Source organism: Tyto alba, unplaced genomic scaffold (genome assembly GCF_018691265.1).
Source record: "Tyto alba isolate M040663 unplaced genomic scaffold, T.alba_DEE_v4.0 Super-Scaffold_9, whole genome shotgun sequence".
Classification (NCBI taxonomy): Eukaryota; Metazoa; Chordata; class Aves; order Strigiformes; family Tytonidae; genus Tyto; species Tyto alba.
The window spans coordinates 13,137,388-13,164,288 of record NW_024881330.1 but is presented as its reverse complement, the minus strand read 5'-3'; the positions used below and the strand labels follow the sequence as shown (position 1 = coordinate 13,164,288).

The 26,901-nt window shown below is 39.5% G+C and overlaps 1 protein-coding gene across 1 annotated transcript in view; it reads left to right on the top strand.

The window, feature by feature from the left end:
* FER1L6 (fer-1 like family member 6) overlaps positions 1-26,901 on the top strand; it is a 75,522-nt gene that overhangs the window by 31,911 nt on the left and 16,710 nt on the right. The window contains exons 15-34 of the mRNA XM_009973063.3: positions 500-600; positions 1,269-1,359; positions 2,166-2,285; positions 3,462-3,614; positions 4,972-5,158; positions 5,722-5,846; positions 6,898-7,032; positions 7,583-7,732; positions 11,596-11,706; positions 13,883-14,044; positions 15,205-15,388; positions 15,587-15,771; positions 17,308-17,430; positions 17,560-17,599; positions 19,353-19,468; positions 20,580-20,711; positions 21,744-21,869; positions 22,885-23,012; positions 24,808-24,978; positions 26,127-26,287. Coding sequence (XP_009971365.3) covers positions 500-600; positions 1,269-1,359; positions 2,166-2,285; positions 3,462-3,614; positions 4,972-5,158; positions 5,722-5,846; positions 6,898-7,032; positions 7,583-7,732; positions 11,596-11,706; positions 13,883-14,044; positions 15,205-15,388; positions 15,587-15,771; positions 17,308-17,430; positions 17,560-17,599; positions 19,353-19,468; positions 20,580-20,711; positions 21,744-21,869; positions 22,885-23,012; positions 24,808-24,978; positions 26,127-26,287 — 2,701 coding nt within the window. The remainder of the gene's footprint in view (positions 1-499; positions 601-1,268; positions 1,360-2,165; positions 2,286-3,461; positions 3,615-4,971; positions 5,159-5,721; positions 5,847-6,897; positions 7,033-7,582; positions 7,733-11,595; positions 11,707-13,882; positions 14,045-15,204; positions 15,389-15,586; positions 15,772-17,307; positions 17,431-17,559; positions 17,600-19,352; positions 19,469-20,579; positions 20,712-21,743; positions 21,870-22,884; positions 23,013-24,807; positions 24,979-26,126; positions 26,288-26,901) is intronic.

Sequence of the window (26,901 nt, the reverse complement as noted above, 5' to 3'; positions counted from 1 at the left end):
CTTGCTGGAAATCCAGCTATTTATTTTAGTTTGTAAGAACAAACTCAATTTTTCAGTGATAACAGCAGGTGTTGTGGTAGACCTTGCATATGGTTTCAGGTGCTCACTAAAGTTTAAGAAATTGACTCCAGCAACTTGCTAGATTTAAGCAGCAGGGCTGGAAATAGAACCAAGGAGAACTATAGTTTTTCCCCCTGCCCAGCAGTGAATGTTTCCCAGTGACTGATCTTCACAAAAGAAGTGAGAAAAGAGAGCTGCTCCAAGTAGTAATATCTTGGACTAGTAGTTGGAGAGACTGGGGAAAGGTCAAAATAAATCACGCTGCTGGAATCTTCTCTCCGTGCACTTCAAGTGTAGTGATATATCAAAGGTCCTGTTCTGTTAGGTTACAGTCTCCTCCCTCATTCTTGCTAGTCATACAGTGAATAACAGTGTTATAACTGGCAGAACGACAAAGTGTCCTCCTTTACATAACAGCTTTGTCATGTGTTTTTTGCAGGAAGAATCATTAGAGCAAGTAAAGGACTTGATCAAGGTTTCGGAGATTGCATCTGAGGAGAAAATGAGGATGACTCTAAATGACTTTATAAACCAAATCAGGTAACTACCTTTACTAAAGACATACAGAAAATCAACTTTATAAGTTGGCTACAAATTCAAGGTTGGACGAGGAAACTGATGATAATAAAAAAAAAAAAAAACCACAGTAAACTTACTGAGATATATATTTTATTTATTCTGCTATAAAAGCAAAGACCTTCTCAAATTGCAGTTTCTATTTACACAGAGAAAATATTTTGTTGTTATTTTCAATATTCAGTATTGAAAGTAGACTACTGCCAATCATTGTCATATTATTTTGGCTTTCTGGACTCTAATAATAGAACATATATGAGATAAGTAGGATTTAATAAAGTGTGTGATAGACATACTGTAAAAATTGACAAGGTTAAGATAAAAACAAAAGATTCCACATGCTGGGATAAATCACCTAGTGGGCTCTGTGTCAGATGACATGATTGGGCTCAAAATAGATGTAAACCCTAATTTCTAGATATTAACCCTGTTTCTGTGAAATGTGGTACAGACTTTTTGGACTTTATGTTTTGAATTTTATAGATGCTCAATATTTATTTTAGAGAATTTCAGCATCTCTGTCTTCTGGTTCATGCACTGCAGCAGACAGAGAACATTTTATTCCAAAGTATTTTAGCAGCTCACATTAAAAAAATAACACATTTAAAGAACCTGTTATTCTTGTGTCCTAGAGCCTTCATTACCATTGCTGAAAAGAAGCCCAAAGATTTGAACTACACTGCTTTGGACAGAAAGAGACTCATGCTGTTCAAGCAAGAGCTGGTATGTGTGTTTTTGCCTTTAAGCATTAATGCAACATTAACCAAAAACATGCTGGTTTAATACATCTTAATTTATATTTGATTTCACCATATTGGAATGCTTTGTAATTAATATGAATATAGTATCCAAGAACATCTTTTTTTAATAAACCCTGCTGTAGCTGGTTTACAACTAAGGTTTGTCTTACAACAGCAAAGAGTTGTAAGATACCCTAAAATAATTCAGAACATGTTGTTTTAAAATACAAGTAAGACATTATAATGAGATGGTTTTTCTTTTCTGTGTATCTTAAAATGGGATGGTGATGAGTTCAGTGGAAAAACACCAAATTAACACTGCTGTTAGGCATTTAATTACTGTGGTGGGGCTGAACTTCAAAACAAGTAAGGTCTGGCATTTTCTATTCCTGGACCTAGTCACCTCCTCCAGGGAACCAGTGAGAAGAAACCAAATTGGGTGGAGGTCGTCTGAATGTTTATTAGCTTTATTTACTGTTTGTAGCACAGATTTTGGCTTTGACCTCTTCAGGCCTGAGGCCCAATAATTCTAGGCGGTAATCATGTCTCTTAGGACATACATGCAATATGCATACAAACAAAGAGCAAATGGGGGACATGCACATTTTATGTTATCAGGTCCAAAGAGTTGATTGCTTTCTGTTGTGACAGAGAAAGTAATTGTTACCTTGAACCAAGTGTCTCCATCTTCGTTTTTCAACTTGAATCGAAGACTGTTTTCTCCTTCCGTGTCCAGTTCAAATTACTTGATAGTGCATAAAAAATACATATTGTCTTTCCTGACTGCAGGAAGCAATGTCCAGTGATGCCAAGGGAATTGTTCAGCAGCAGAAAAAGAAGATGCCACTGGATGAAATGATGCATGAGACTCAGAACTTTATAGATAAAATTCGATTCTTGGTTGATGAGGTAATCCCCACAGAAATTCAGATAAATTTAAAATGCAGGGCTTGACTTTGATTTTCATAATCCCATGTGAATCCCCTGGCCTGGCTATCCAAAGAATTCTCATTCAGATATTTAGACCTAATCCTGTTTTGCATTAAGTGGATCTGTTAACAGACTGGGATAGAAAACACTGGGCTATGTAGCATGGAAAGAATGCAGTACGAAGAGTTTTGTGTTTTGTTTTGTTTTGCTTTGCTTTGTTTTGTTTTTCTTTGTTTGTTTGTTTTTTTTTTTTTTTTTTTTAATAAGGTCATCTCTTATGTGCCCTGGAGGTTTGTGGTTTGTAGATAGTCTGCTTTTTGATTTGACTGTCCACTTGTTTGGACATAGTGATTTGGACTGGTATGAGCTCAGGGGGCTCTATAGTGTACTTTACTGTGGAGACACTGCTTAGACATGCTATTAAGCCTGAGAATAACAGAAGAACAGACATTTCTGGTCAGACCAAAATCCAGCCAGTGGAGTGTTGTCCCTCTGAGAGGTGTCTGTGCTAGAAAACTAAACAGGTTATTACCTGGCACAGAGGGCAAGTGGCACAGCCTGTTGTGGTTTGCAGCCTACACCCAAATTTCCTTCCTTCCAAAAATAGAGGGACCTTGCTAACAGCGCTTCCTGGAAAGAGCCCCTGGGCTGGTCTTTGCTTTGAACCATGCTTAGGCTTTGCTTGGGGAAATGTCATTTGGGACAGGGCAAGGTGATGCCTTGGAGCATCCTCTTAAGCAGAATAGATGATCATATGCCAGTTCTTGAGTTTGGCCCTGGTCCTTTTTGGTTTGTTGGTATAGATGAAGTTGATGGTATTTCCATGGTAGGTACTTTCAACTTACGCAATCTGTGGGAAACTTATTTCCTTAGACAGAGTTGTACACAGACTTTTAGTTCTAGTTTCACCTGAAATGATTTATAAAATGAGTGCTTCTGAATCACTCTACAAAGCTCTTTACCTTTATCTGTGCTTGGGAATGGAGGTTTGGACTGCAAAGCATGAAGTGACAGCCTCTTTTAGTCTGGTTGCACATCTGCCACTCCTCAGGAGCCATGAGGGAATCAGCTTTTGGTAGAGAGTGTTTTAACAGAAATAATGGTGGTGGTTCATAGAAATAATTCAGTTTTAGTTCAACATTTCTTGTTTAACAGCCGCAGAATACGGTGCCTGATGTGTTCATCTGGATGCTCAGCAGCAACAAGAGAGTTGCATATGCAAGAGTCCCAGCAAAAAATATACTCTATTCTCCAGCAAAAGAGCAGAGAGGCAACGACTGTGGGAAGATTAAAACCCATTTCCTGAAAGTAAGTCTGGGGTGCTCTGTAAACACAGGTAATGCATGGGGAGCATTCAGTATTCAGATTTCTTCCAGGGACTGTGTTTTACAGGCTTATCTTTGTAATGTACTAAAAACGTGTACACATTTATATCTGCCATCTACTAATGTTTGCTTCTTACATTTATGCTTGTCCTTCTTTAAGCACTCTATCGTTGCCAGGATTTTGGTGTACGAGTAATTAATTTTCTCACTATTTTTTATGACAAGTATATGGCATTGTTTATCTATAGCTGTATACATAAACAGATACAAGAGGTACAGACTCTTTGCTGTCAAAGACATCAGAATGCAGCACATGAAAATCCAGGAGGAGACTGCTAAGATATCAGCACACGTCAACTGAGGTAGCAAGGAAACCTAGATATTCAGAGGCAATACAGCAATTCTTTATGCTTGCTATTTAAAATGTGCCTAGGTTTGTGCAATATATGTCCGACATACTGCTATGGGATTATTCATCTTGAAGGAAAGTCTTAATGGGTATACTCCTACAAAGGCAGTGTGACCTCTAGTACCTGGTGGTTGAATATTATGCACTGTAGTTGTTACTATGGCCATCAGGAAAAGCCCAAACACACAAGACAATAGTAACTTCATATAATGACTTTTTAGTGTTTTTTCATCTGGAGCTGCTGGGACCACTCCCATAAAGCACAGCTAAAGGGCAGATAGAAATATCAAAGCTCCTGATAGTTGCCATAGGTACTTGTTAAACATAGTACTATTTGCCTGCATGAGCAAAAAAATACCTTAATTAACTCTACAACCCCTTCAATATCAAGAATTACCTTACAAGTAGATAATACTAAACACTGAGTTTAGCAGAGCTAGATGAAGTGGGAAAGGAGATGAAGGAAATAATAGTATTTTTTGTCAAGACTAGTAATATTTTATACTGGAATATGTTTTCTGACCTACGCAATGGAGTAATATTTTAGTAATACATGTGAGCAACTATTGCATGAAATGGAAAGTGGAAAAACTGCATGAAATGGAAAGTGGACTGAAGTATGGGAAAAATAGTGTATCAGCTAGCACTGGGTTGTATGCAGCTATTAGGTAGCCTGCACAAACCTCTGAATGTTAGGCAGTATGCCATTTATATGGACTTTCAACTGAGCAAACTACGAATTTCTTCCCTAAGAATCACAGAAGTTCTTTGTACTAAATGAGTCTCAGGGCCACTCACTGTGGAGAAATGCCATTTGTCAATATATCAACTCAATGAATGCTCCTTTATTTTACTCTGGCTTTGTAGGACTCAGCATCCAGCCATCTCTCTTTCTTGAGCTTGTGGGTGATGGGTAGATTTTTTCCTTCAGTTACCAGGCAAGCGCCCGCTGGGCTGGACGGTGCAGGCAAAGGTGGACATCTACCTATGGCTTGGACTTGCCAGCTATGCCCACAGCACCATGGAGAATTTGCCTGTAGGATATGAGACTGAATTTCCATCTAATACCAACTCAGGGCACAGTGTGGTGCCCTCACCTGCCTGCCTGCTGTATAAAAGTAAGACACTGTTTCTTCTCCATATCAGCCATTAAGGGTCATGGCCCCAAAAGACCTAATTCAGAGGGTGGCACAACCTCTGTTTATAGTAACTGTTCTAAGATGATCAAAGCTTACTATCTTTTAATCAGAAAAGGCTGCTTTCATTGTCAGGTCATCAGTCCTGCTGCTGAGGCTTGCAGATATCAGGGAAAGAAAGGACCTGTTTGCTTGCAATTTCTGTTCCCTGTCCCATCAGTCTGTCTCCTTGTAATGAGGAAGCATCCTTCAGTTCTCCTGATTGAACTACCATGTTAAACACCTAGTAGATAAACCAGTGATGGGAAATAAAAACTATCAGTTAACAACTTTGCAGTAGAGACTTACATCAGACATCTATTTTAAATGGATACAGAAGTCTTACAATTTCTGAGTGTGTCAGGTGTTTCTTTAGTGAGGCAGCTCTAGCAACAGTTCCCCTTGTCAGATCCTGGTCGGACAGCAGGTAATGAATCTTCCTGTCCTACCTGTGTCTGCATCATTTCCATGAAGCTGACATTACTCTTTTCTTTGCAATGATGTAGCCCCACACCTCTTCCAGCTGAGAGCTCACATGTATCAGGCGAGGGGACTCATTGCAGCTGACAGCACTGGACTTTCGGATCCTTTTGCAAAAGTTACTTTCACATCACACTGCCAGACCACGAAGGTAAGTTCCAAAGTCTCTTTCAGTAATTGAAAACACTTTACACTTTTTTTTTTCTTTCTTCTAATTAAGCCATGAAGAGGAAAAATCTTGGTTTTGCAAGGAGGTACCTAGCAGGAAAAGTTAGATGCCTGATGTTAAAGGGCAACTCCTCAAGGATATGAACTTGTTTTTCCTGATCTGATGTGATCTTAACTTCTAACAGAAGTTGGTGAATGAAACCAATAAAGTTCATGTTCAGATGCACCAGATTCAGGAAAGTAGAATTTGTCCCAGGAGAAATAGGATTTTATAGGCACAGAAGTGTTAAGTTTATTCACTGCCTGACCAAAATATTGCAGCCAATAACTCGCATGTTTTTAGAAGACTGTCAGCCAAATGCCAATAAACTGTAGTCAAGAGCCTTATTTCCATTTGAAAGAACTATAACAGGTTATGAGTCATTTTACAATTGGTATATTTTTCCTCTTTAAATGTTATCTTTGTTAAATAGATTTCTTGCCAAGACAGTTAAAATATTGTCTATGATGAAACGCCATAAGCAACCACATAAGCCAAATTACAAACTATTGATTTATTATGAATGCTTCATTAAAATATCTTTTTCTTTTTTTATTCTTCATGAAGTGTTATGTGTCATTACACTGAAGTAAAAACAAGATTGAAAACATGTATCCTGGAGAAGTGAAAGCTGGCTTCAGCTTAGGGAAAAGGCTTTATTTTAATAGCATTAGACATGTGCTTGCTTTCCTAAACCAACAGTTTTCCTCTAAATTCAATACTGAGCTTTGTCTACACAGACCGGTGGTCATGTATTGATATGCTTGTGAGGGGTCTGTGAGGAAAAAGGGAAACGGAGAACCTGGAGATACCAGCCCCAGGTTGAAAGAATCATATCCTCCTGTCTAGGAATAGCTGCTGAAAAATGTGGTTGTCTCAGACAAAGAATTGTTCCGGCTGTGGGAAAGGACATCACCAGCAGATTAGCAAGTCATCTGGAGTATTCCCAACCAACTAGTTCATATGTCATTAAAGATTTCCTCTCTTTCATTAGGTCATTTCTCAGACGTTATCCCCCACCTGGAACCAGATGCTGCTCTTCAACAGAATTGTGCTTCATGGCAACAGAGAGGAGATCGCTCACTTCCCACCAGAGATTGTCATTGAGTTGTACGATGACGATGCAGTGGTAAACTCAAAATCCTTCTTAATAAAAACCTCGGCTCTTACATTTTACTGCCAGTGTGAAAGTAAAGCTGTGTCACTGAATAGGCATGAAATGGATGACCTTGCTGAATGGAGCTCAGTGTTACAGTGGTTTGCAGTTTAACATCTGAAAACAGCCCTGGGACTCACTTTATGTTCTTGCAAAATTGTGGCCTTGTTTTGTCTTTTTTTTTTTTTCCAAGTGAATCTTGCTCCTAAAGACTGGTTTACAGAAATCATAAGCATCTTGCCCCCACCTCCCTTGCACACAACTGTAAATATTATATATAAATCTGGGGAGACACAGATTTTTCTCTGACCATGCAAATTCTGACACTGACTGAATATAGAGCTCAGAAATATTGGATGCTCTGAAGTACTCAGCATTTCCATTTTCATAGCGGCCTTGCATTTCACCCTGCTCTTTCCTTTAGGAGAAGTGTTTTTACAAATACTAAACTCTGCATCATCTTGACTCCTATGACAGCTGTGAAATTCAAATGCATTTGACACCTATGTTTTCCTTTACTTAGGGTAAGGCAGAATATATTGGGTCTACAGTGGCTGCCCCTGTGGTGAGACTTGCTGATCAAAAATATGAACCACCTAAACTTTCTTACCACCCAGTGTATTGTGGAAACCTTTCAGGAGGAGACCTTCTTGCTACGTTTGAGCTTCTAGAGGTAAACTAGACTTCCTCAACCATTACACTTTTACACCATGGGCTCACAAAAGCAGCTGTGGCATCAAGGCCCATCACCCTCTTGAATTAATGGCAATTGCAACTGGAGCAGGATCCCTCTGCTGTTGGACCTCATAGTCCCCAAGAAATCTCTGTCACTCCCTCCACCCTGCCAGGGGCCACTGTCCATGCACACACCACTGCCATCCCCTCGTGTGCTCTCAGCCTCATTTACCTGTCACTTGCCCTGCCCTAAATTGGGCTCTGGCCTGAGAAACAACTGTGAAAATCCCACTGCTGTTGCAATGACCTGCTCTTTGGAGTAGCATATGACCAGGACTTTAGCAACATCAAAGCTCTCAATACTGCTTTCACTTTTAGGAAAAGGAAGTGGTGAGTAGTAAGGATTGGATTAGGGAGACAGAGTTTTCAGATACCCCTAACATATCTAGAGAAATGTTACTCTGGTTTCTAACTGAGAGACAAAAGGCAAATTCATCTTAGCTCTGCATCTAACCTGGCAGATGCATTAGTGGGGTATACTGTGCCTGGGAATTCAGTGAATTTCAGTGGAATTTGCAGAGCCACCAGTTAGAGGAAACCTCTCTGCTGAAAACCTACAGTAGTTTATTCTGAAATGGGAAAAATGTGGAACTCTGTGACGTTTTACACATAAGGTAAAACAGGCTTCTAAGCATGATGGGCTAATTATGTTCTTTGTAAAAGCCTGAAATAGGACACCATGTGGAACATTTCCTCATTATGGTGGACACCAAGGGATAAAGTCTAGTACCTTAGCCATAGTTTTTGCATTTTTTAATTGAAATACATTTTTTGCTGAACAAAGGGAGCATCATATTTTGTTTTTGCCATCTTTTGGGACAAGGGAAGCAATACTGCCTCTGCGATATATCCAAATATACCCCTAGGACTTCTCTAGAGAGTTGACAAGAACTCTAAGTAAAGACCTCGCAGTCCTTATTTTCACACTCTGTATTATTCTTCTCAGTGACCACACTCTAGAACATCTCACGTGGCAGGTAATAGCAATATGGACATTAAAACAATTTTCAGGAAAATATATATATAAACATCTGCCAGGCTTCAGAGCACTCCCAGAGATGATGTGCCGGTGGCTTCTTCCAACGTCAAGGGAATCCTGATAATGCTTTGTGTGAGGATGGAAGCAAAAATCTCTCATTTCTAATTTATTCTCATTCTGAGCCTATAACTTTTCCCATGACATACTATCCTCAGTAACTCTGATCTGCAGGTACCGTTTGGCTCAGCTGAAGAAGTGTTATATAAGAACTGAATGCTCCTTTCTCAAGATGAAAGCTACTTTGCTGGGGTTTGGGATGAAATTATTATTAAAACAAAGCATCATGGAATTTCAAAAAAATAGTAGACAAAAAATATAGACTAATGTATACTAGGAGTCCTGATTTTGCTTAAAGTGAGCTCAGGATTTACTGTTTTTTTTTTTGTTGCTAATCAAAAAACACACCTTGTGTGTATTTTCCTCTACTGTCATTTGTGTGCTAGATTGTTTCTCACCTCTTGTTCTGTGCAGTTTTACTGTAGCCCTGAAGCAAGGGCCTTTCTGAGTTATACCAAGCTAATTTCACTGAAACTAACAGTTTCACTGTGTAATACAGAAATAGTCTCTGCTCCACTAGTGGTTGTTAGATCTTGGAAAACTGCAGACCTTGCAAAATACTGGAGAACTGTTCAGTTAATTGCAATTCTTAAAAAGAACAAAAAGGAAGATCCAGGGAATCTTGATTTGATATCAGTCTTAGGTTTTGTAGTCCTGGAATACAGTTTAATAAAACTCTTTACGAGGCAGTCCTGTCCTCAAATATGAGATATTGCTGGCCTTCCTCTCCTAAACTATGTCCTTTGGAACTAATCCCTTCTCACAGCTGTAAGAGGGGACACAAGTAGCTATGTATGTTCTAGTTTAAAAATAAATAAATAAATAAATAAATGATGCAGTTTACAAATTACATATGCATAAATCACCGTACAATGCAGATTAATATATTTTTCTTGATCACCTGCCATCAGTACCCAAGTCAGATAATGCAATGAAAGTGGGTACCCTGAGATGTGAACTGTGTGCAGGGACATGACCTCTGATATGCAATCTGGTTCAGGTAGTCTTTGCCTCTTGATTTATTTAAAGTACCAGTTAAGCTATTACGGGGTAAATTTTTGAAGCATTTAATGTCAGTTAATATAGAGTTGGAAGCTCTGAATACGATTAAAGCTAAATAGGTGAATTTCTAGACAGGCAGGTATTACTCACAAAGTTGTGTGTTTCTGTTTGGCTTTTTAAACAGCATCACAGAGGTGACTGATAGAAACCAGATTTGTTAAGGAACAATAAAACTAGACCTAGATGTCTAGCCTCAAGTTCCATGAAATCTATTAAATTAATTGCTTTGGATTTTTACTGATAAAAGGCAGTAAACGTGCATGCGAATTATTGCTGTTAATTATGTGAATGCTCACATATGCTGCAGGTGCTATGCTAGAAGATACATTTTCCACTCATCTCCTCCTTCACCTACATGGTGCTAGGGAACACATCTTTTCTTCCTTATGCTAATTAAACTCCCCCACAACTGTACATAGCTGCAGATAACAGACAGATGGACTAGTTAAATGAAGCAGAAAGCTCCAACTTTACAGGCCCTTTGAGAGCTGTATCTCAGCTGCTTCACCTTTCAACAGCTACAAGTTAATTTAGAAATGCTGAAGGACTCCAGAAGTTGTATTTCTTTCTCCCAGAAGCTGTATGTACAGTATGCTTTAGGTGCTGTACTTCATGTGAAAGCCAGGGAGAGCTCTGTCTGTAGGTTGTTAGCTCATCTGTGAAACCTTTGTTCCTACTGTTCTCTGCTATCACAGCCTGAGCTTCTGCTAGGACTGATCATCAGGTGCTGGCTTCAAATATTTTATGTAGAAATTTGCTAAATCAGGCCAGGCTTCAGATCTGCCCTGCATGGACTGAGAAGTTCGTAAACACACTTGAAAATTAGGAAGAGGTTGGGAAATTAAGCCAGGGAGCTTTCTCACAGAGGGTGAACCAAAGTCAGCAGAGCCTGGAGCACTACAAAAGGCAAATAGATGGTTGGGCCTCAGAGCTGTGGTGGGCCATGCTCTCCTCCCGCCCACCCAGCACGGGGCAGTCGTGTATGCTCAAACTCCTGAACATGGGGCAAGCTCACGTGCAATCACACACAAAGTTAATAAGTGCCACCTGCCACAAGATTTTAGTAGTTGCACAGAGAAACCCATCCATATTGCTGGAGATGAGATTTACAAGTTCTCAGGTGATGACAGTGTACAATAATGCAGGACCACTATGTCTTAGCAGCTGAAAAGCACTATGTCTGTCTGGCAAATGTGTGAGCTAGCTGATGTGTACAGTCTGTTCACCAGCCTTTTAAAACTAGGATCAGATCTAGAATTTTTCGGTGAAAATCTTCTAAGCAGTTTTGCTCAGGATTTTTATTAACTAGAATTACCATGCTATATCCATTTCTAGTAAATAGAATCACCATGCTTCAGTACATGCATGTCTTTAGGGCAGATTATGTTCTGCTTGGACATAGGAGGCTTCCTTTCAGTGTATAAACCCAATGTATTGAATACTTTTCCTAGCAAATGTTTTAGCATCACAGCAGGACAGATAGCAATACAGGTCACAATTCTCTCACAGCACAACCAATCTGCTCTGCATGTGTCTTGTAAAACTGCATTAAATAGATGTGTTCTGTGTCATTCACCGATACTTCTGATACTGGTTTTATTCTTCCAAAAACCAGCCTAAGTTACGACTGCTTAATGTTTCAGATTCCTGAGTCAGATCCACTCAGACTTCCTCCACTGGATCCACCAGATGTTGGCCAGATTTACTCAGTCCCAGCTAACATCCGACCTGTTTTAAGCAAGTACAGAGTGGAGGTGAGTTATTTAGAATATTTCCATTTCCAGACCTCATCTCCTTTTATTCTCTTATTGAACTGTAACAGTAAGGGATGGTAATTTTAAAATTCTGATCAATAGGAATCACATAAAAATAGCATATGGGTCCCAAAATAAATGTGGTAAGCTCAGACCAAAATGATTCCTCAAGGCTGGGCATGCAAGGTGGTTCTTCCACCTGGGGCCAGCAAGGACTACATCTCAGTCTTGACCTGCTGGGAAGGGACTGCTCCTGTGACAGAGCGTGGCTGGTGGACCTGCACTCTGTGCAGCTCAGGGAAGTGTGTGCAGGAGATGGAGAGCTTCCACTTGCAGCTGACCTCGCTGGAGGTGAAGTTCAGCACCAGACCCCTCCCAAGATTTTTATGGGTCCCAAACTTCAGCGAAGCAATGTCTCCTGCCTGTGTACAAATGTTGCACGTTATCTTCCCTCCTTTCTTGCACCATTTGGGTCTAAAGTCCCCTTATATTAGAAAACAGGGAAATGTGGCAGCTTTTCTTGTCAGTGTAAGACCTGGATACTGCCGAGCCTCCCTGCTCATTGTCACTCATCCTGCAGCCTTCACATCACCTGCTTACTTGCCCATTTTTCTGTGCCAAGTCAGACCCTGATTGCATTATCTGGTGGCCCTTCACCAAAAATACTCTTTCAGGCGCCCAGAAGCAGTTCCAGCTTTGCCTTCAAAGATCAAGCAATTGAGCTGCTGAATAGGAGAGAACAGTTACTAGCTCTGCTATATCATTTACTTAAGCTATTGTTTTCAGTACATAAGGAAGAGTTTTTGTTAGCAGTAATCTTTTTTTTACACCTGACATTTCAAGGTAAATAAGCCTGTGAAGTACTCTGCTGATGCTAAAGGGACAACTTAAATCCTTAAACTTAGCTGTCACTCTAAGTATTGTGATATGAAGGCTTTCCCACTGCCCCTGCAGCGTGATTGCTTTGTGCTGCTTGTACATTTTCTATTTTACACTGCTGTGATATTTGTCCCAACTAGCTCCAAGGCACCCATCTTAGAAATTTCATCACTGGAGGCTTATTTTTTTTTGCCAGCTGAGCAGAGCAGCCACTCTCCCAGAGTGATTCAGATCTCAAATAGATTAAATTATGTTTTGGAAGTGCATTTCTGTCTCCTTTTGTTCTGGAGAGAGCCCAGGACAACTCCCCTGCTTAGTCTGATACCTCAGGCACCTTAAAAATCAGGGAAATTACATCCAGATCCAGATAGTTAAATTGCCGTGAGAACAGGTTTAGTGTTGAAGTGCATGAAAGGAAGTATGAACTCTGGAGGTTATCCAGCAAGGACATAACATAGAATAAATATAACACAACTATTTTTGTTAGGATATTATAAACTATATCTCACACTAGAGGAAAAGGCCATGGAGCCATTGTAAATACAGAATTGTGTCCAATTTTAACTGGGAACCTCTGGCAGCAAAACCGGTCCTCATTGATCCCCACACCCTCCTACTGCCCCTTGCCACTCCTTGACTCACACAAATCCCCAGTCCTGCCAGCGTTCAAGTTGCCCACAAAGCCCCCCATACTTCCTTTTAGTTCCAGTCTTCATTTCAGGTTCACGAGACTCACGGCTTCTCTCACCAACTGTAACGTAATCACCTCTTGCTGTCCCAGCCCTCTCCTTCAGGACCCCCTGATGTGTGCTGTATAAAGTCCCTGTTTTACAGACCCAGTCTCCTTCTTGTCCTCCAGATCAGGCGGATGGTCCTCTGAAGGAAAGCTGCTTGGAGATCTCCCACCATCCATTGCAGACCTGAGGGCCTCTGTCAATCACCTCTGCTCATATGGGATTTGTTTCCTCTTTCAACAGCTCTAACACTTTAAACAAACCAAGCCACTACTGGTCAGATGAATAGTCCCCCTTGTCCTGCTGAAAAGACAAATTTTGCAAGTGTGTTTTTTATATCTTGCTGTTGGAAATAACTCTTCGATAACAGCTGGATGTTATTAATTGCTTTAACTTCCACCATTAATCCTGAAAGTTACTGAATATCCGATTTAAGTTGTTTGTTTTTTCTTCTGGTAGTCCTGCATTCCCAAAAGGATATGAGGTGATGGGACCCCAGCAGTGTCTTCCCCCAGACTGAGGGGACTCCGAAGGCTACCGATTTTTCTCTATGCCTACCACAGGTCCTGTTTTGGGGTGTTCGAGAGCTGAAGAAAGTCCAGCTCCTCTCTGTAGATCGTCCCCAGGTTCTTATTGAATGTGCAGGGAAAGGAGTGAAATCCTCTGTCATCCAGAGCTACAAGAAAAATCCCAATTTCAGTGGCCTAGCAGACTGGTTTGAAGTGGTGCGTACAGCATGCTGCTCCTTGCCTGTCTGTTCTCTGGTTAGACAAGATGTTAATTACTAATTTCCTTCCTTTCTTGTCAAATAATTTTATCTGTGTCTTGATTAAATACTAAGGGGCATCAGTTCTTATGAAAAAGCTACTAATTTGAAGATGCTTTAAAAGACTTCCAATACATCTGTATGATAAAAGAAGATGATGTTACTCATGCTATGTCTCAAGTAGGAAAGGAAATATGTTACAATCATAATTGTACTGATAGGTTAGAACTTGTCTGCAGATAACAGGGATGTTTTTAATACTTTTTTCTCCTCATTTTCCACTTTGCAGTGTAGTGCTCAGTTCCTTTATTTTCTTTCAATTCTTTTCATTTTCCTTCGTGTGTTATTGGGCTATTAAGGGGTTTGATTATTTATGACTCATGAGCTCTGGACCTTTTCATATTGTAACATTTGCTGTTATGGCCTGGAAATTTAATTATCACCTGTTGGCTGGGTTATAAGAACTGGTACTTTCAGTGGACAAATGTCAGCATCAGAAAAAAGTAATCTGTTCAATTTGTTCTAGTGGCTAGCATCACGAGAGAAGAGGCTTAATTATAAGACAAAAGATATCAAAACACTAACTTAGATACTGAAGTACAGTTGCTACAGTATTTTTAGATTCCATTGTACATCACATGTCCAAAATACTGTTTTCCCTTTTGTGATTCACCCTATAAGGCATCTAGCGACCCAGTTTCCACATCTCATGTCTGGGCAAACTGATGCAGATAGGGTTAATAGCCTTCTACAAAGCAGCAGTGACATTAAGACTCACAACTTCCAACACAGCATTCATTCCTTCTGAACGTTCCTGATTCTCCCAATTTATCCTAACAAGAGATGCTTGTGTATGACAGCAGAGGACTCAACTCAGTAGCACAGTCTGTACAGTCCACTTTGTATTCTTAAGGATGAGGCCTTCTCCAGACTTTGCAAAAAGTCATGGACAGAATTATATTGCCTATGTTGTATGCATTTTGCATTTTGAGTATGTTAATAGCTGAGAGGGAGAAGGGAGGGAAGAGTAAAAGCCTCATTGCTGTGCACAACAAATATTCTATATATGTTCTATATTCCTTAGCAATTCTCATGCTGCTGTCTGTCCTCCTTCACTAGGAACTGCCTGAAAATGAACTCTTGCATCCACCACTAAGCATCTGCGTGGTCGACTGGAGAGCATTTGGGAGGAGTACCCTTGTTGGAACACATACCATCAATTGCCTTAAGCAATTCCTATGTAACACCCAGTTGGATCCTCAAGCTACAACAAACAGACTAGACATTGTAGAAATAGAGATAGGTAAATGTACAATCCTGACCCCAAATACAAAATCAAAGGACCTACTCAGAGGCTTAACACTAGGCATGCACTTAGAAGACATGTTTTATTGTGTTGAGTGTAGGGTCAAACCCTTGATGATATGATCATTTGATGATCACCAAGTGCGATGATAACATTTCTGGCAAAATCTTACCTAACTTACAGTTTCAATTTCAGCTTCACCTGAGACCTCCCAGCCTGCCAAGTTATCCCAAGAAGAATCATTTTTATCTGATCACATCTACGCTGAGGTGGAGCAGGGTAAATGTACAGTGGTACAGCCAGACCCACATCTCACAACACTTCCTGCCACTGAACCAGAGCACTCTGCTTCTGAACCAGGGAAAGAGAGAAAACAGAAGGTGAGTATAGCTGAAGCTGCCAGCTAACTTTCTGTTGCAGTCTTGCAGAATTTAGCCCTTCCTTATAAAATGGTAATCTCTTACTCTCAGGATTAGAGATTCTGGGTACTAATGTTAACACCCATGCTGTCTTGATGGCCCTTGAGAGAACTAGTTGGCAATGGGGCTTTGACCCCACATCATTTCATTACTTCCTTTAATAAATATTTCCTTTCTTTCCTTTTGTGCTAGATGGTCATCATATGAGCAAGTGCTACTGGAGTAGTAGAATTTTCGCTTTTTCTGGCCTTAAATGATCTACTTAATTACAAAACTCTCACTATGAATGACTGTTTCTCTGTCCATGGCATTTAGACAGGGATGAAAGTCCCTTTGTGTTAGATTCTGTACAAATGTGGAGCAGAAAGTGTGTTTCCGTAAGATCTTACTGTCAAAGTGTAAAATTGGTGTCGGTCTGTGGGTAGAAGAAGATAGAAAATTACAGGAAAACAGAGCAGTTCTGGCCATCATGGAGTTTACAGTACAGTATACACTCTAGATTGTACACATTTTTGTTCAGATTCACATGCTCCTCCTTTCTCTGTAGTTTCTCCCATCACAATCACTCTTCTATTAACAACAATAAAAGCAGAGGAAGCAGGACTGAGTTTAATTTCAGAAGCTGTTTCTGCAGCTACATAAGGCATGCTGATTTAACCTTTGATATTTCAGTGGCTAGATGTTTCCAGCATCTGTCATAATTAGGAGGTCAAAGAAACTGCAGGGATGTCTTGTTCCCTAGAGGTATACACCAGTCTGTATCTTTCTTCTGGTACAGAATAATTTTAATGTATGACAACAAAGTATAATAAGAAAAGAATTCTAAATGGAACCCCATAATTTAACAATCTGTGTTGTATTATTTATCATTCTTATTTATCTATCATTCCCAATTATCTATCTCTGCTTCGGCCTCCCCAGGCAAACTGATAACTCTTTGTAAGTGTGTAGGATGAAACATTCTATTTAAAAGGGTGAATATTTAGGCAAAAATTAAGTTACATTGCCACATGAGCAGGTGATCTTCAGGATCAGATTTCAGCTTTTTGTAAGAAGAGAACAGCTGAACTGCAGCAAATGTTGTGACTCTTTCTTCTTCCAAAAGGCAATAAAATAATAATGAGAGTTCTTAAAATACTTGCAGAGTATTTTTTGCAGAGTGGGAGAAATGAATTTGTAGCTGAATGTTAGCATCCCTTAAAACATCATTACCTATTTCTCTGTGTAGATTTGACTGTTATATGTGTTGCTTCTGTGTGAATGTCTCAAATGTTTAAAGTTTTGGCATCATCAGTAGATAATATAGAGACAGATTTAATAATATGATGATCATGATGAAGTGTCTTGAAATAAAAGACAGAGACATTTATACTGCATTTCATTTAGCTCTTGGAGATTGAAATTTTCTTCATATACATCTGTTCATGCTTGATGTCATGAGTTGGGTGATTAGTTTTAATCAGTTCTAGAGTTCGTCTTTTTCCTGTGTTTTGGTAGGATATGAAAAAATCCATCCGACAGTCAACAAAGAGGAGAAAAAGAACGATTGCAGATGAATCAGCTGAAAATGTTATTGACTGGTGGTCAAAATACTATGCTTCTGTGCTCAAAATGCAAAAGGTCAGTCAACCAGCATGATCAAAACTTATGGATGAGCAGTGTTGTAAAAGTAGATTTATTGCTGAATGATTCCCCTTTGTTGTTACATTCATAATGAGGAGTTTGTCCATCATCTTTTTCTTTTGAAAGGCAAAAGAAATTTTTTCCAGTGAAGGAAAACCTGAAGACAGTAAGTAATTTATTTACATTTTTCTAATATTTTGAACTATTGATATTTTGCTTTTTTAGTATTTTACCATCAACAATTAATGTCTAGTAACAGAGTGCTGCCAGTATACTGGGTTCTTTCCACTACAACTGGTCAGATGGTGGGTAAGTTAAAACTTCATAAGCAGTGTTGTGCTAACATGAGTTTCCTGTCATTCAAATCTCATGCACAAAGTTTTGCAGAGTCAGGGTCCTAAATGAGAGAAGGTGGAGATTATCCTAATCTTAGGTTGCATTTGTAACAGATTCAGAAAAAAGAAGCTTCTCTCAATTTTGAATCCAAATCAGGATCAATGATGTAGGAGCCACTTTTGCTAAGAGACTCTACTGTCATGTGTGTTACTTCCAAAGCTGAAAAGCTTTGTGTCTAGATCAGGTTCTAGCAGGGAATTTTTTGCACAAAACCCTAAAGAAATTGTCCAGAAATAAGCTCTGTGTGTGTGTGTGTATGTATATCAGTCTCCGTACATATATACTCAATGGCTTAACAGGTTCTCCCACAATCAAACAGAGCTCTACAAAAAAATTTTTTTAGGACAAATGTGACTGCTTGAACAGACTGGTAAAGAAAACAAATGTTTACTGTTTACACGGAGCTGCAATTCAGAATTAAACTATAGCATCTTCCCATGCTAGAGCTGACTGCACTTCAGTGATTGAGGTGGTTTCTATTTTAAAGGAGGTGTTGAGATTGCTCAGGATGCAAGACACAACCTAAATGTCAGATGGTATCATTCTGGAAGTGGCAGCTGACAGTGTTTCAGTGCTCATCAGGACTGTTGAGAGATGAGGCAGAGATCAGTTTCTGAGTGAAACTCACTTGTCCGCAGGGAGGAAATATTTAGATAGAAAATGTTCTACAAAGGTACTCACAATTAGATATTTACTTGACACTATGACATCTGCCCACATGCTATCCAGGCAGTTGTGGCATATTGTTTTTGTCTGATGGCCTCAGATCTTGTAAATTCTGATAGGTTTTGTTACATATTTTCACTTATGATGATAAGTATTATACATACTGGATAATAGATATATATTTCAAAATATTTAGTGATATCAAAGACACATGAACTACTCAAAAAATGAAAGTAAAGTGAACTCAAAATCCAGATTTCAGCCAAAGAACTGAACCATCTCAATGTCATTTTTTAGGTCTCATTGTCTTTTTGTTGGGAAGTCCCCTCTCAGTGTTTGGAGTCTGACTTGAGGTTGGCTAGATACCTCCTCCCATTTCTCATACTTCTAGGATTTCGCAGGGTGAGATACACTCTATTTCATGATACCTTTGAGGAAAGGACTTAGATCACCTGATATCTGAAGTACCAGCCAGTCTAAATAGCTGCTTCCAGTTTTAAATAAGCCTTAAATTTTATGTGAAAGCTGTTAAGATCTGTTAGTTTGCATCTGGGAGGAGTCACAGAGGAAGGAAAAGGGTGTTCTTGGAGATGGCCAGCAGAGAAGGAGTGATACAGCACACCATCACACTTGGTCCAGCAAGCTCATCATGAAGCCTGTCAGGCACAGAGAGGATAAAATGCCACCTCTCTGCCTGGGAGGAGCAGTGGGAAAAGGGAGGATCCTATGTTTGGCAGTAGAAGAATGAATGGAGAAGTAATGAGGAGGACTCTTTTAAATGTATTTTGCATCCTTATCTGAAGCATTTGATGTGCTTTGCTCACTAAAACCTACATCATGTCATGAAATCTCTGCAGATAAGCAGACTTCCAACCACATTGCATTGATCATAGAAGAGGAGCCAGATAAAAAGAAGAAGGAAAAGATATTGAAAAGGAAACAGAAAGAAACTGCAAACCTAGCAACACTGCAGGTAAGAAATAAGTAAGGCTGAGAGGTAAGGCTGTTATTCACTCTATCCCCAAAGCTTGACATCAGCAGCTGAGTTTATCAAACCCTCCTTATATTTATTTCAGACAGTTTAAATTAGTGAAATACACAAAATAATGGTGATAATGCATATCAGCACATGGGGCCCAGAGGAAACCAAAGTCTCATAGGGTCAATGTGGCCTGTTTGGCCTTACACCTTCAATTTACCAGTATGGACACACCCAGAGACACTTAAGTGAAAATTCAGTTCTGTTGTTCACCTGTAAAACACTGAATTTGGAAATTTCAAATGTCCTGTTGGAAATATTACAGACTATTAAAGCTTATTTTTAAGAATAATTTAAAGATTACGGAAAGCATTGCTGCAATCTCTAGTGCATCCTCCATGTTGGGGAGGTAATATTCAGCTTGTATTAGATTTGCTTGGATAATGATAGAAGGAATTAAAAGAAAACTATATGGGTCATGCAAAATGACTGGAGAGATGAGGAGATTTAAAAAGATTAGGACTACTTGGATTAGGTTGTATCCGAATAAAGGGGAATTTGAAGCTGCTGTTTCCATTTTTAAAGGAATGGCACTAGTCTTGGCCCTTCTATTTCACACTGAATAACACTTCATAAATTACAGGAGGAGATTGTTGAAAAAGCTCCCCGTCCTTTTAAAAATTATTTGGTCTTTTCACCTATCCTAAAGCTCTGTCCCTCAGCATTTATCGTCTGCTTTGCTCTCATGTATGTCAAAGGCACATTGCAGAGAGGAAACAGAAGCAAAAAGCAGCACATCCACACAGTTTTTCACCCACACCAGTGTTTACAAATGTTGATTCTGGCCCTCCTAGAGCCATTTCTACCTGCTGCATTAATGTACTATTCCAGTAGTTGGGAAGGACTTTGGTTAAGGACAAAACTGTGCCTGTTTTAAGTGGGGAATTAACTTTTTTTTTCTTCAAGGACTTTTACAAAACCGTGGTTTTATTCAAACCTTTATTCTGAGTCAAAATGGATTTCTAGTCATCTGTAATAAAAAAAAAAAGTTACTATAAATATATTCACTGCACCACAAAAAATAAGCATTCTCCTATTTTCAAAGATTTATGAAGGAGACTTGGAGAGTGAGTTTAATAACTTTGAGGACTGGGTGAAAACTTTCCAGCTCTTAAGAGGAAAATCTAATGATGAAGTTCATGCTGAATCTGAAGACAGAATAATAGGAAAATTTAAGGTGAGCTTTAGTGTTGATTGAACGAGTGATAATTTAGAGATTTTATGTATTCATATATATTTCAGGTATACCAAAGATGAAAGAAAAAGACACTGACAGTCTGTTGCAAATAGAATTATCTTCTTTAACGGATCTAGAGTCATATTTTTTCTTTCCCATTATCTGATGAAAGCAGCATCCAGCACCAGGTCTTCACTGTTGTTTTGAAACAAGGAATTACAAAAAAGTTTTAAACCAGAGAAGGGAAATACAAGATTTATTATGTAGTCCAGATTCCACTAATGCAACCTGATTACTGCACTATCAGTCACAGCATTATATATGTAATTTTCAGTAATTTAAATGGAGGCCCTTACAGCTACTCCAGTTGGAAACAATTGCACAGCCTGATCCAGGGCACCAATCTGAAAACGTAGTTTGAAGCATGAATAATAATATTAGATTTTCAAACACTTTGTAGTTTAGAGGAACTGATTAAACTCATTGATACCTCAATTAGTTTGCAATGCAAATTTCTGTTCAAGTGACTTGCTAGTTGCTTTCAGGCAGTATAAGCTACTCAACAGCATGTGTCAATATTGATTTATATGAGTTGTGTGGTGACTGCAAAAATACAGTTGGATTCCCATCACACTTTTGTGAAACTAACCCAGTGAAATTATTGATTTTCAAATACACAGTTAAGGGCAAAATATTATTTTTAGAATATTAATACTAAGAAAACTAGGTTTAGAACACCTTCAAGCATTAGTCCTTTAAATAATAAAATAGAGAGCTAAGAGCATGCAAGTACTTCTTGCAATCACATAGACGTGATGATGGCACCACAGTATAGAGCAAAGACATTTTAAAAGATTGTGTTTAGTGCACTGAAGCCTGTGTACCCTTTGAGTGGCACCACAAAATGTGTTGTGTATACATATGTGCTGCAGGACAGGCTGCATGAATGATGTTTTGTTTGCATTTAAAGGGTTGGTTTTTGTATTGCACTTGATCTGTTTTCAAGGGAGTTAAAAACCAGTGTATTACCAGGGCTCCTTCTGCATATACCCAAGTCCTGAGGATGGCAGCTTGCTGGACAGAGGGCAGCCCCGCATCCTGCAAGGGATACCGCCAAACCACTCCGTCAAAGTCCTCATCAGAGTTTATATTGTGGCAGTAAGTAGACAGATACTCTTCCAACCTTGAAATAACTTGGATGTTTCTTTTCAGCTCAGTTTATCTCTAGTGTCTTTGCAGTGAAGCTTCTGGAAATCCTCACCCATGTGGTAGAAACTTTTTGTCATATTTCAGAGGATGTTCATGTTGCAGAAATGAGTGTTCAGAGTAGAAAATGTTACATATTCCTCATGATAAATCCCAGGACTGGAGAATCACTTTACTTGTTCAAACTGAAAGGGCTAGAGACATAAAAACATAGTATTGGCCAACCTGTTCCAGCCACATTATGCAAATGCAGCCAGTTTTAATCAGTAAAGTTGTTTCAAAATAACACATATTTAAATAAAACCTCAGTGAGAGCATATTTTTTGAGGGCTGTGAATTGCATGTAATCAAAGTGGTAGATGTGAAAAAGTTATGGAGTGGAGAAAGAGGTAGGAATATAGAGGACAAGAGGATGAGAGAGCATGATGTGAGAAGTAAAAGGGGTAGAAAAGGCTGGTATTTCAGAGAAACAAGAGAGTTGCAAGTGATCTAAGAGGGGAAGAATGGCAAGCAAAGAGACAATAGCAAACAGAACAGAAGAATAAGAAGAGATTGCTTTACTTCCTGAATATAAAGACTTCCAAGCCATCTTGTAAATACAGTCTGAAAAGTTGCTTTGCACTGTTCAAGGGTCTGGACCAATATTTTTGGGAAGCCTTTCCTGAATCCTACATGGACTTGTGCAGACAGCTTCTTCCTCAATGTTGCCTCTCCTGCTCATCTCTTTTTTCATCTTAGAGGTGGGACAGCAGCTACATCTGCACCACCTTTGCAAACTCTCTTCTCCTCCAGATCATCTTTTCCCACTAGCCTGAAAAGTTAAATGCCAAATTCTATATTACATGAGGGAATCAAAGCTTCTGCACTTCCAGAACACCCAGGACTGGGCAGGAAACTCAAAGTCCTGTGTTGTGACCATGCTGCATTCAAACAAGCTTCTTGAGGACACATTCTCTCTTCCTAACAGGCATTTAACCTCAGCCCAGCTGATCCAGATGGCAAGTCAGATCCCTACATTGTGCTGAGACTGGGCAACATAGAAATTAAAGACAGGGAAAACTACATCCCCAAGCAACTAAACCCAGTATTTGGAAGGTCAGTGATGGCTTATTTTCTTATTCAGAGATGATTTCTGCTTTATCGCTTGCAACCGCTATTGCTGTTACTATTACAAAGTGTTTGTTATATGCTGATTTCTGCCTTTTTGGATGTTTTCTCATTCTATTGGTTAAAATGTTGAGAATTGGTATCACCCTGTATGATTATAAATGGTTTCATTTTCATACCAGTCAAAACACATCACAGAATGTAATCTGTGAGAGATTTTACAAAGCAATTCATGAGAGGAAATGAGACAACAAATGATCTTGTCTGTGCAAATTTATGCAATTCTTAAGTTTAAAATGAAATAAATAGCACGGTAAAGTGTGATTTCACAATCTTTGTTGCTATTTCAGGTTGAATAGAGTGCCAAACAAATCTCATAATTTTAGGACTAGGACAAAACAAAATACTTTTTTGAACACACAGCCTTCTGAATGGGGGGGCCAGTGACAAGCTGTCAGTAAACATCAACTTTGTATTATCAGTACTTTATACTTATTTATGTTGTTAATGCTAATAGCTGTGATTTTTTTGCCAGTAAGTTTCCTGTTTTAAGAAGGTTGAAAATGTTTAAATGTTTTGAATTGGGACTGAGTTATTCTGTAAGATCATTAAGACAGAGAAACTATAGTATGTTGCACTGAAAGTCCCCTAGGCCAGGGTCCTGTCTGCACAATATGAGACTTAAAGAAAACAGTGTAAGGGGAAAAGAGAAGTACCATCTCAGTTTCTGTGATTTAATCTCTTCATTAGTAGAAGTTGCAACTGAACTGTCATTAAAAACATAAACCATAAAGCACAGTCATGCATATAGATGGAATGGGAAATCACTACTGTGTTTTAGACAAGATTAGGAATGGGCTTTTCATTTGGATAGTCCTTGCAGCTGCTGCCAGTGGTAACAGTGGGGTGACTGGACCAGCAACTTCTTCTCAGAATTACCATCAGTCATGGTAACTACCTCTCGTCATCCTAGAAGCCCAAGTCAGTATTGTGCCACTGACCTCTAGCAATCCCAGCCTGTTCCCAAAACTCTCCAAAAACTGCTCTGCTCTTGCTACAAAATTGAGTTTGGCCACTTTGAGAAAAAGGACAAAACTCATCCTTCAGGAGACAAAGCTCAGTTTTGCCTGTGCTTTGAAGAAATCTGAAGCCACTGTTGTGCTGATGAGGATGTCTTGTCTTCCACTCATTTGTAAAATACCTTTTAATATCAATTCTATATTTTCAGCTTCCCTAAATGTCTCAATGACAATTCCTATCCCTGAATAATGCACTGAGTAAAAAGGGAGTTTTGATATTTGCTTTTTTGGGACTTGTTTAATGCTTTTACCTGATCATTTTGTTGGGTGTCCCCAGATTCCTATATTCAATATTTAACCTGGAGCTTTTTGAAGAAAACAGAAAAGACTCAGATGTCCCTTTTGAGGGTTCTGAAAAGTGTATGAGAAATCTTACATACAGCTTCAATACCCTTGTATTTTCCATACTTCTACCTCTATTGGATTCAGGATAAATCATTGTACTTGACCAGCTCCATCCCATTGTTCTATCTACTGTAGGTAGGAAAAACCTTAGAACTGTAAAAGCGGTTGTCAGGAAGCAGGAGAAAGAAAATACTTTTGCACTGTGTGTTTCCAGTATGTTTCATTGAAACAACACACACACACACACACACTTCTTATTAGAAGAGACACCCTCCATGTGTTTGCACAGTATTCATTAACTTAGTCTTTTAGACTTCAAGACTGATTCAGCTGCATGTAGGTCTCAATTTTTGCTGTAGATCATTTGAAATCCAAGCTACATTCCCCAAGGATTCTTTGCTCACAGTCCTGATCTATGACCATGACTTCGTGGGAACAGATGATCTCATTGGAGAGACTAAAATTGATTTGGAAAATCGTTTCTACAGCAGGCATCGAGCTACCTGTGGGTTACAAAGTCAATATGAAATGTAAGTACTTCTTAGACAGCAACAGAGCACACAGTGAATGACTTGACTTGAAGGAGAAATTCCAGATGTGGTTAAATATTATGTTTTCTCCAGCACAAAAGTGTCACAGGAGGTATTTTAATTAAAATTCACCAGAGAGCTTAGCAGTGGCTTTGGGTAGCTGGCAGCCTCAGTAGGCAGTGAATATTTTAAAATTATCAACATTCATTGTTCACCAAGTATTTTAGATAGTAAACAGCCTATGTATAACATATCTGCTTGACAAACTTCCTTTAGACAGGCATAAAAGGTAAATGGAAAAAAATCTGTCAGAGAAGTTATGACAGGGTTCTACTCTGCTCTCCGTTATTCAGCTGCAACTGGAGTGATTGCAGCAAGGCCGGTGGGACTGGTGTGATACTGGGGACAGTGGGAGGAGAGCAGGGCTGCTGGGATGGTTTCTGTAACAGAGATGAGTCACAGGGCGGTGGTGCTGAGCTCCTGGTCCCTGTCATACAGATGCACTCTCAAGGACGTTGTGCACAAAGATTAATTAATGCCAAGACAGTCAATCTAAAATAATTCCATTACCCTGGTGTGCGTTTGGGGCTCTTCTATGATGATTTCTCTATTTTGTCTACAAACAAAGGGTGGACAATGTAAAAAAGCAATACAGGAGCACAAACCAAAGCCCAAGAATTTCCTTGCCAGCTCAGTCTCCAGTGTGAGATATTCCTTTATGTGCTTATTCCAGGTCCCAGATAATCTCAGCTTCTCCTCTGCATGTGGGAACCACAGAACATTTCTCCTTAAATGGAGGTAGAACATGTAGATTTGAATTCTTTAGACAGAACAGGGCATGAGCTCTGGTCCTTTTCCTCTTGGGAAGTATGCCAATGCATGGGATATTTTATCTAAGCTGTGGGTAAGGCTGCCTCAACTTCTGTGTTTTGAGAGAAAAGAGTGGTTGGGCCCAGGACTTGAGCAGACAGAGGGGGTGTCTCAAGTAAGACGTAGTGCTGGACAATTCAAAGGAAATTTTGGCTGAGCAGATGTCAGGGCCACTGACCATGAAGCGAATCTCTACATGGGGAGTCCTGATTTGCCAGTGCACTTTGCTGAAAGAAAACTTCACCCATTTCTCTTCACTCTCTGTTCACTTCTTGCAGAGAAGGGTACAATGCGTGGCGAGATGCAACCAAGCCAAGCGAGATCCTCACTAAGCTGTGTAAGGACTACAGGATAAATGGACCCTTCATGCGGCCAGGGGAGATACAAGTAGGAACAAAAGTCTTTAAGGGACAAACAGTCTTCACAGAAGATGAGAATGGTAATGAAGTAGTTCGTCATTCTTCAACTTCATTGTAGCAGTATCAGGAGCCTGCCCAAGCTGTAGCTGGGGCCCTGTTGTGCTATGCACATTAAAGTCACATTACTGGAACCTGTCTCTGCTTTGAAATAGTCATATAACTGTGATGATGAAGGCTGTGTCTATGTTGGCTATTGCTGTAGCTTGCAGAAAATCTGTAGGGTAAGACAGTTATTGCTGATGACCTGACATCCCCATAGTAGGTGTTAGGGGATACTTTGGACCAGATCCCACCTGATCCCAAGGATAGAACTGGCTGGAGTGCAGGGGACCCTCTTGGAACATGTCTTCTGGCTTAGTTTGGTTTGAAAGGAGTGTAGCTTGCATGCTTTGAAATCCTTTCACTCAGCAAATCAAAGCATGGGAAGTCAGTGAGAGTCTTTTTTAAAAAAATGCATTCTCTGTCTAAACTAAAAGAAGCAGTAAGAAGAAGGGAGAAGGGAAATACAGATGTGAAGTGAGTTACTCAAGATCAGACAAGTCTCTGTTTGACCACAGTTAGGTTCCAGGACCTGCCACTCCTACCTTACCTACTTGGCTTTCCTCTGTTGATTTTTTTCCTCTTCTTGATTATT